The sequence below is a fragment of the Myotis nattereri genome (assembly GCF_964212035.1).
Source record: "Myotis nattereri genome assembly, chromosome: 1".
Lineage (NCBI taxonomy): Eukaryota > Metazoa > Chordata > Mammalia > Chiroptera > Vespertilionidae > Myotis > Myotis nattereri.
The window spans coordinates 68,702,560-68,713,149 of NC_138075.1; the positions used below are offsets into that span (position 1 = coordinate 68,702,560).

A 10,590-nucleotide genomic window follows, 5' to 3' on the forward strand; every position below is an offset into this window, starting at 1 on the left:
ATTTGTAAAGTGCCATATATTATTGTGGTTTTATTAGTCTCTGTAGGCCGACTCCCATTCCAGCTACTTGTATGCTCTCAGGTATTTTGTCTTGATCCAATGGTGCATCTCACAGTGGTACAGTGATACAGGATACAGATACTACGGGCGGTTTTTTGACATAAACAAATATTGAATTATTTATCTATGGTAGAAGTCTAACATATTCTCTGTTGTATTTGGTGAATCTATCTAAATAGCTTCAACTTTTCCTCTAATGTAGATCACTCTAAAATATATTGTCTGTTACATCTAAATCTATCTATTACTTATTAAACCTATCATCTATTAATTCGGAACGAATTCCTCTGTCCTGTATTCTACCTCCCTGCTAGACTTCATCTGGATATGGCCCCGAACTGATTTCCTCGTCTTTCTCTCTCAGCTCAGATTTTCCTCTTGACCTTTGTTTCCTCCATCACCCAGGCTCAAAAGTCAGAGTCATTATCTTTCCTCTCCCTTGCTTCCCACTTGCAACCTTCAAATATTATTTTTCTACTCCTGCATATCTCCAATACCTACCTCTTCCTTAGTCTTCCTGCTACCTCACTGGACCAATATGAGAACCCTCCCTGCCTCTGGTCTCTCCCCTCCTCTGGCCATTGTCCACCACCACTACACGAATTCCCCCAAGTACAGCTTTGACAACCACACCTCCCAGCTCAAAGAGCTTCCATGGCTCTCCACTGCCTGCTGCACGGAATCTGAATTCTTTCCCCCACTGTTCAAGGCCTCCACAATCTGACATGAAGTTCTCTTCCTAATCAATTTCTGACTAGTCCCCTGAATGTTATTCAGGTTATAGCTGATCTGGTCTCAGGGTTTTCTGTGCTTTCCCGTGCCTCTGCTGTTGCCAGACCCTTTTCTTCTCATAAATGTTCAGGCACTGACCTCTTCAATGATAACTGAATTCCAACCCCATCCACTCTGAGTGTAACCTTCCTGGTCCCCCTTTTTAAATATTTTATTTTTCCTCTGAATGTCCCAGAGCATCAGGCCATTTTACACATACTGTCTTCACCTTGTTATGCATGCACAGGCCTCTTCCTTAAAATTGTTTACCTTCTTTGAGGGCAGAGGTTCTACCTTCTGATTCATTGTTACACCTTCTGTAACAGTGCCCAAAGTGCTGCCCTAAACTTAATGCCTGTTAAATAAATGAAATAATTTAAATTATCCATGTTTAGAATGATATACTGAAAATATGGTTCACATTTATTCCTCCTCTCCATTGTTTCCCACTTGCAACCTTCAAATATTATTGTTCTGCTCCTGCATATCTCCCAATACCTACCTCCCTAGGTATCACTAAAGATTTTTGTAGGGTTCACATTCTGTGTTCAGATTTGGAACTTTTGTATTTTTTTAATGAAATTTCACAAGCTCTAAGTTTTTATCCAGCTTTGCAATTTACTGACAACATGGATTTCAGTGAGATGGGTGTGTGTGGTCTGTCTTCTCCCACCAAGATCTTCACATAACAAATAAATGAAAGAACAAAATAGGAAAATTTTTTGTTCTGCTCTGAAATTGCAGTGTATTTTCTTTCTTTTGAAACAAAGGGTTTTTATTAGAGAGAAAGTACCTGCATCTCCTCTTTGTTTGCTCCAATCATACTTACTAAATTGGATGCGATGATTTGTTGTATGTGGGGTCTCAGTCCCATGGGATCAGTGTGTTTGTGGAGGTGGAGGACGGGAGGAAAGAAGGGTTAGAACCATGCTTTGCTAAGATATGACTTTACTTCCATGTGCACGTGAGTCACACTGATGTTCTCAGTAGAACATGGAATGAAGTAGATGTTAAAGTGACTTAATGGAAAGGTAGCTTAGCTCTAACTCCACAGAACATGCCTCCGATGGCAGCAGATAATCCTACTGGATTATAATAACCCTTGTGCGGATGGAGGATTAAGATGGCGTAGATGTGAATATGTGAACCGTATTTTGTTTTCTGTTTATTACACAATAAACTTTAAGGAATATGTTAGCATATCTGAAGTTGGAGTTTTTATTTTATTTTACTAACCTCAGCATTTACAATGATTAAAATAACTTGCTAAGCAAGTCTATTCTAAAATGCTAAATTGTAATTTATATAATGGCATTAAAGACTAATTTAAGTTGTGGCATTGAAAAATAAGGATTTGCTTCACAGCTATATTAAGTTTCCAATGTGAAACACATAATTTTTCATGTTTATGCTTTAAACTTAGTGGTAACTACTTTTGTTTGAATTTTATGAGGTCCAGTAATTTAGTGTTGTACTCACTCACTGGCGGGGTTCTAGAGGATCCATCAATGGCATCTTTCCTTCTCCATCCAGATCTGAGAGATAATAGATGGGTTCCAATGAATGGAGATCAAGGAGGTCATCTTTATTGATGGTGAAATGTAAGGGGACAAACAGTCTTCCTAATGTTCCGCCTTCCCAAACAAACTTTCACACCCAGTCAGTGGCAGAGGTGAAAATCACAAGCCTCACCTTTGGAACCAGGAGTATGGAGAGGCACAGAAGCACCTCTGGGGCCAGGTGCTGATTTCCTTGGAGGAAGGTGCTAACCAGCGGTTCTCAACCTGTGGGTCGCGACCCCTTTGGTGGTTGAACGACCCTTTCACAGGGGTCGCCTAAGACCATCCTGCATATCAGATATTTACATTACGATTCATAACAGTAGCAACATTACAGTTATGAAGTAGCAACGAAAATAATTTTATGGTTGGGTCACAACATGAGGAACTGTATTTAAAGGACCAGAAGGTTGAGAACCACTGGGCTAAACTGAGCATGCCATTTCTTCCTCCAAATTCACCAATCAGATACCTGGCTCCTCTTCCCTAGGGGAGTGGAGGAGGCGGAGTGAGGCCAGATGCTCCTCCACATGGAAGAGTGAGAAGAGTGGGGAATAAGTGTTCCTTGGTATTAGCCTTGGAGACACCACTGAGTACACTGGCACTTCAGAAAGAAAATGCTTCAAGCCTGTAGTTATTCTATTATTTAATCAAATAAACTTATGCTGAATTGCTTTTTAGATAACAAAAAAAGTATCTATGCTTGCACAGTATTCTCTTCTTGCCACTCACCATTTGAACTAGTTATCAACAGAAATTTATATAATAAAGAGGAAAATATGAATGACACATAAAAATAGAAAAGAGCAAAGAGGGACCCAGAGTCAGGTCCATAGTAAAGAAGGGGGCCGAACTACACTAATTCTTCAAGGAAAACAATGGAACTTCCCATGGACCCTTTAGTGAATAGTGGTCTTAGCAATTTCTATAGCAAATGCAAAAATGAGTCAGATAAGGTTGTTCGAAAAATAACACCCCTAAATGAAAACTAGGGTGACCACAGGTTTGCTTTGGAGTGTCCAGGTTTTACTACTGAATGTTCCTCGTCCCAGAAAACCCTTAGTCCCTGACAAACTGGGATGGTTGGTTGCTCAAAATTGAAACTAAGAACCCAAAACCATAGAGCAAATTAATTATCCAAAGGACAGAGCTAACAGAGTCCAGGCTAGAGCCTAGGGGAGCAGAGGGGCGCCTGGCTTCCCCATCCACCAGCAAGTTCTCGCCTGGTGGTTAAGAGCGTGGGATCTGCGTGAGGCACACCTGGGTTTGAATCCTTGCTCTGCTAGAGGCAGGTGATCTTAGGCAAGTTACGTAATCTCGTTCTCCCTCTCCTCTGCACCTTCATTTCCTTATCTATAAGATAAGGTGGCTTTAATATTTACCCTATAAGGATGTAATAAGGATCAAATGAGAAAATCCACATGAATGATTAATTAGGTCAGTGACTGGACTTGGTTGACTTACATGGTTTTTAACATTTAATTAGGGGATTTCCCATAAAAGCCGGGATTTCTGACCTTTCTGACGAATCAGCAGGTCCTTCCCCTGGTGAGGAAGCTGAGCAGCAGATGTTCCCTTAGAAGACAGGGCCCGCATCGGGTTCTCTCTACTTCATGTTCTTTGCCGTTTGCAACCCTGTGATTTCCATTATTTTGCTGCTTAGAGTGTGGGCTGAACACAGGGGGCTGATTAGGCCCCACCCCTAACCTACTGAGTCAGAGTTGGCATTTTAATATGTTCCCCGGGTGACACTTATAGGGCAGTTTGAGAAGCACTGTTACAAACCACAGACATACTGGTATTCCTAATCAGGATGAGCATCGGGATTGCTGGAGAGTCTTTGGCTTGTTTCATACCTATGTCCAAGACCCTAGCCAGACTTCCTGAAATTAGAGTCCTTGGCAGTGGTCGGCAAACTCATTAGTCAACAGAGCCAAATATCAACAGTACTTCTTCAAAATAGACTCGCCCAGGCTGAAAACAGACTTCTGCGCATGGGCCACGAAGTTTCAATCGCACTGTACGTGCGCCTGCACGTGGTATTTTGTGGAAGAGCCACACTCAAGGGGCCAAAGAGCCGCATGTGGCTCGCGAGCCACAGTTTGCCAACCACGGGTATAGAGTGTTCAGCCTGTCAAAGTCATGTAAGCCACAAGGTTTTGCTGCACATACTTGAGAAATATGGGTTTCAGTTTAGAAGTAAGAAAATTTATTGCTATCCTTCTGTGGTCCTCAGATAGAATAAGTTCTACCCCAAATGGCAACTATACAATCTGACTTTTCTTCATGTTGAAATTCTGCCCATCAAAAGGTCTATTTGAGTGTTACTTGTTTGATGAAGTCTGATTACATGTAGATTGACTTTTGGGAAGAATGTTGCAGGGTTTGAAGGGAACGTGTGTTAGTCTATGTTAATGCTCACACTGCCTGAATAGTTTCAAAGAAAGTAGGTTGTATTGAGAAAGTTTTCTTTGTTTTAATATTGTCTTACCGATTTGCAGTGGAGCAGTGATATTCTAAAAACAGTAACACTATTAGCTGACTTTTTCCCTTTAAAAATATTTTGGCTTGCTCTTAGGAAAAACTTAAGTCCTTGCTTTGATGGAGTGCTGTTACTCTCACACAGTGTGTGCCTTCAGGCCTCCTAGATATTATTTGTTAAATTGCTTTTCAGATGCTCTTAGCGATTAATCAAAGCCCTCATCCAAAGTTTATTTGCTCAAATTATCAGAGCTGCCATACTAGGAAATTTCAGTGATAATTCCTTTTGATACAAAATTTTGGTATATAGTAAGTTTATATCTGATGAATGTATCTTTCCAAGTTATTCTTAATTAATTTCTTTAATCCAGTTCTTGATATAGACTTTACATGTAAATATTTGCCACTTATTTCCTCTACCTATTTATAAAATACCAATTTCTCTATCATTTTGTGAGTAGTAGGAAGTGAACAATGGCAAATTGGAGAGTTTGAATATTTAACTGTAGTACTGATCACTTTATCAGTTATTGGGAACTCCTGATTCCATTGCTTTGATCAGATTGGGTAAAAGGAAAAGCTGCTAAAGTCCATGACTGTAGACGAGACCTATGGACCAGCAGTATTGTTATTACCTGGGATCTTGTTAGAAATGCCGAATCAGGCCTGACCCACATCTACCGTACCAGAGTCTGCAAAGGGTTTACTGTTGTACAGGCTGTACCCAATAGCAAGATGACCCCAGCGGATGATTTGAGAGCAGCTCTGGACTGCATAGTTTGCTGGCCAGTCTACTTTAGGATTGTAAAAAAAATACTAGTGTATATGATGGCAATGAAAACAGTGTCTGAAGGTATCTTTCCCCCCATCTGCTCAATTCTGCTTTTCTTCTTAAATTTCATTTTGATGAAGATACTACCTGTTCCAGATTGCCTTCTTATCTCTCCCACCAACCCTATTGTCCTTCCTTGGTTAACCTTCCCCGTAGCCACTGAGCAAGCAGGCTGTAGCTTGAATTCTTCACTCTTTCATGGTTAATATTTTATTTGGAAACATATATAGTGAGTATGGAGTCATCTATGCTTTGTATACTTTTGATATTTAGATCTTTCTATTTGGTATCTGTCTCTGATCTGTCTGGCATTTAAGCTATTCTGAGTCCATCCCTTAGACTAGTGGTTCTCAACCTGTGGATTGTGACCCCTTTGGGGGTCGAACGACCTTTTCACAGGGGTCGCCTACGACCATCGGAAAACACATATGTAATTAATATTGTTTTGTGATTAATCACTGCTTTAATTATGTTCAATTTGCAACAATGAAAATACATCCTGCATATCAGATATTTACATTATGATTCATAACAGTAGCAAAATTACAGTTAGGAAGTAGCAACGAAAATAATTTTATGGTTGGGGGTCACCACAACATGAGGAACTGTATTAAAGGGTCACGGCATTAGGAAGGTTGAGAACCACTGCCTTAGACGGTGTTTTTTACTCTGGTGGAATCACCTGGTGATATTTAGAACATTAATGCTTTGGTTCTGTCCCAGATGAATTAAATAAATTTCTAAGGGTTGGATGTGGGCATCAGTATTTTTTTGTTGTTGTTGTTAATCCTCATTCAAGGATATTTTTTCCATTGGTTTTGAGAGAGAGTGTGGAAGGAAGGGAGGGAGAGAAAAACATCAATGTGAGAGAGACATGCCCCAACCAGGGCCAGGGTTTTGAACCAGCAATCCAGGTACATGCCCTTGAGTGATACATGCCCTTGAGACTCACCCTTTGGTGCCCAGGCCAATGCTCTATCCACTGAGCCACACTGGTTAGGGGGCATCAGCATATTTTAAGACAACTTCTGGGGATATGGGGTCTGGGTGATTCTGTTGTGCAGCCATGCTTTAACACCACTGCTCCAGGCTCCATCGTATCTGTTATTGAGGACATTGTTCTAGGGCAGTGGTTCTCAACCTTGGCTGCATATTAGAATCACCTGGGAATCTTTTTAAAATCCTGATTTCTGGGCCCCATCCTCCGGAAATTCTGTTTCTTGCTTACTAATGTTGTGGCCCCACCACATAACAAAGAAACAGAATTTCTCGGTAGGATGAGACCCAGAAATCAGGATTTTAAAAAGATTCCCAGGTGATTCTAACGTGCAGCCAAGGTTGAGAACCACTGTTCCAGGGTATCAGGTGAGTAGGGCACAATCATTACCCTGAATTATTTTATAGTCTATTGAAGAAGACAGGCACGTAAGCCGATAATCACAGCAGGGTGGGACATAATCATAGCAGGGTGGGACAAGTGTAATAAGTGTAATCGGGACAAAGTACATGGCAGCACTCCAGAGGGATGACAAACACTGTGGATGTGGGCAGGTGGCATTTGAGTTGAGCCTCCAAGGATGAGTGGTCATTTACTGGGTGGGCAAAAAGGAGAACACTCCAGATAAGAGGAATAGCCCTATGAAGGCATGGGGTCGTGTATGGTCTTATCAGTCCTCATGGTAGGTGTGGGATACTGAGGTCCGCTTCTTATCTACCCCACTTCCTCTATATCCTGTTTAATATTTCTTCTCCATGGGTTGACAACATTACTACATTTTTCACTTTACTTTCCGTAACTACAAATCATGTCCCTTAATTATTAGATTGATTTTTTTAAAATAACAGCATTGTTGTCATATATTTCATAAACCTGTGTTAGAGTCCTATGGTTGCCATAATAAGTTACAACAGACATAGTGCTGGAGGCCTGCAGTCTGAACTCAGGGTGTCAGCAAGGCCACACTCTGCCTGGGGCTCCAGAGGAAAATGTCTCCTTCTTCCGGTTTCTCAGGCTGTTGACATTCTTTGGCCTCCTTGCTATATAGGTCACATCATTCCACATGTCTTCACATTGCCTGTGTATGTGCATGCGTGCGTGTGCGTGTGTCTGTGTGCACGTGCGTGTGTGCGCGTGCATGCGTGTGTGTACATGTGTGTGCATGTGCGTGTGTGTGAGAAACGCCCTTCTCTTATAAGGGTATTTGTTGTTGCATGTGGGGCCCACCTGAGTATTCCAGGGTGATCAGTAAGTCTCATCTCAAGATCCTCAGCTTAGTTACATCCACAAAGACCCTTCTCCCCAGTAAGGTAACTTTCACAGGTTCCAGGCAGAAGGATATGGATGTAATGATTTTTTTGGCCACTGTTCAACAATACTATACAATTTAATGGTTTTTAATATATTCACAGAATTGGGCTTTTTTTTTTTTCCACAATCAATTTTACAACACTTCACCCCCAAAACAAACACTGCACCCATTAGCAATCACTCCCCCTTTTCCCCGGCCCCCCAAGTCCTGAGCAATCACTAACCTACTGCCTCTCTCTATGAATTTGCTGAGGCTGGACATTTCTCATAAGTAGAGTCATAGAATATGTGGCCTTTGTGTCTGGCTGGTGACATTTAACACATGCTTTCAAGTTCCAGCCACACTGCACATGTATCAGTACTCCATTATTTTTATTGTTGAATAACATTCTGTTGTATGGATAGGCCACATTTTACTTATCCATTCATTAGTCCAGTGATGGCTAACCTTTTGAGCTTGGGGTGTCAGCATTTTGAAAAACTCTAACTTAACTCTGGTGCCATGTCACATATAGAAATTTTTCAATATTTGCAACCATAGTAAAACAAAGGTTTATATTTTTGATATTTATTTTATATATTTAAATGCCATTTAACAAAGAAAAATCAACCAAAAAAAATGAGTTCGCATGTCACCTGTGACACGCGTGTCATAGGTTCGCCATCACTGCATTAGTTGATGGACATTTGGGTTGTTTCTGCTTTTTGGCTGGTATATGCAATGCTGCTGTGAATATTGGAGTACAGGTTTTGGGGTGATGTATGTTTTCTCGCTGGGGCATATACCTAGGAATAGAATTGCTGGGTTTACGTGAACCTTTCCGGGAACTGCCAGGCTGGTTTCCAAGGCAGCGGCACCATTGGATTCTCACCAGCAGCGTATGAGGGTTCCAGTTTCTCCTGATTCTTTTTTATTGTCTCCTTTTCTTTGGTTCTGTGGTCAATTCTGCCTTTTCTCATAACCTCACCAAGGTTGGGAGAAGATTATTTCCATTCCACTCCTGTTAATGTCATAATTTTAAAGACATTTAAGGTGATAAGTTCTTGTCTACTCTAAATGTATTTACGTTTAGTTTTGTCCTACTTCCCAAAAGCTCTTAGTTTAAAGCCAAAAGAATTTTTTTTTTATGCCTGTCTCCAAATGCATATGTTTTGTTAATCCTCAACCAAGGATATTTTTTCCATTGATTTTTAAAGAGAGTGGAAGGGAAAGGGAGAGACACAGAGAGAGAAACATCGATGTAAGAGAGACACGTTGATTGGTTGCCTCCCACAGGTGGCCCAACCAGCCCCCGCCAGGATGGGAATTGAGCCTGTAGCTGAGGTATGTGTCGGAATCAAACCCGAGACCCTTGAGTCTGCAGGTTGATGCTCTACCCCAGGGGTGGGCAAACTTTTTGACTCGAGGGCCACAATGGGTTCTTAAACTGGACCGGAGGGCCGGAACAAAAGCATGGATGGAGTGTTTGTGTGAACTAATATAAATTCAAAGTAAACATCATTACATAAAAGGGACGGTCTTTTTTTTTTTTTTTTAGTTTTATTCATTTCAAACGGGCCGTAGTTTGCCCACGGCTGCTCTAACCACTGCTCTAACCACTGGCTGGGGCCTCCATAAACATTTTAATTCTTGAAACCCAGAAAATTCCCTGTCAGCTGTAATCTCAGTGAAGGCAGGCACCTTACCTTTCACTTTTTCTTGTAAACTTTGTATGCAGCTTGTGGTGATTGTCCAGTAAGTATTAAATGAGTTTGTGATTATTGTCTCATGTGTAAAAGGGCTTACTGTTGTATAGGCTGAATGAAATGTGAGTAAGGGAAAACAAATTTGAGCAAAGGTGTATGTGATTAGGATGTCAGGGTTTGGGATAATGATTTTTCTTAATTATGTACACATGTCTGATGGCCTAACAACTTCGGTTATTGTTTTTAATGTGCAGATGAACAGGATACTGAAGATGCAACAGAAGAATGTAAAGAATCTTAAGAAAGACTTGCTGGGATGTGCTGTAAGAAAGTTGGTAAATGAAGTGAAATTATTCCTTTTCTGAATCTTTGAATTCAACAGGCATTCCTGAAATAATGAGTTTAATATTTGGACTCTCTTTCTGGATTGCATTTCCTTGACATTTTTGAGACTTGTGGTATTTTTGTTCAGTGCTTTTTCTTTATTGAAATTCCTGGGAAAATCGTTTTTTATTGCTAATCTTGCAACATCAGGGATATATTATAGAAACCAATATTTTTTGTGTACATACTGTTTTAAAACAAGTTGATGTGTTGATTGTTCTGTATTTGATTTTCTATATTACAACCTTCTCGTGATTCAGACAGATTAAATCACTATGAATTTTTGTTTTTGGCCCTGACGTTCCTTCTTTCCTCCAGTCTAATGCCTGTTAAGTACAACTTGCCATAGAAATAAAGGAATATTCTCAACAAAGCAATGTTAAGGTAGGCTTTCCTATTATTATTAGCAGTGATACTTTTCTTAAGCAGGTGTTTGAATTATTTGATAAATAACTTTAAGTTTGTTATCGTTTAGAGTTTACCTTTTAGAATGCAGCAAATAAAGATCA

General features: G+C 40.4%; 1 protein-coding gene across 1 annotated transcript in view; it reads left to right on the forward strand.

Moving 5' to 3' along the window:
• FSIP1 (fibrous sheath interacting protein 1) overlaps positions 1-10,365 on the forward strand; it is a 184,485-nt gene extending 174,120 nt beyond the window's left edge. Inside the window, exon 12 of the mRNA XM_081111991.1 lies at positions 9,952-10,365. Coding sequence (XP_080968117.1) covers positions 9,952-9,998 — 47 coding nt within the window. The 3' untranslated portion in view covers positions 9,999-10,365. The remainder of the gene's footprint in view (positions 1-9,951) is intronic.
• Positions 10,366-10,590: the final 225 nt, after the last annotated feature.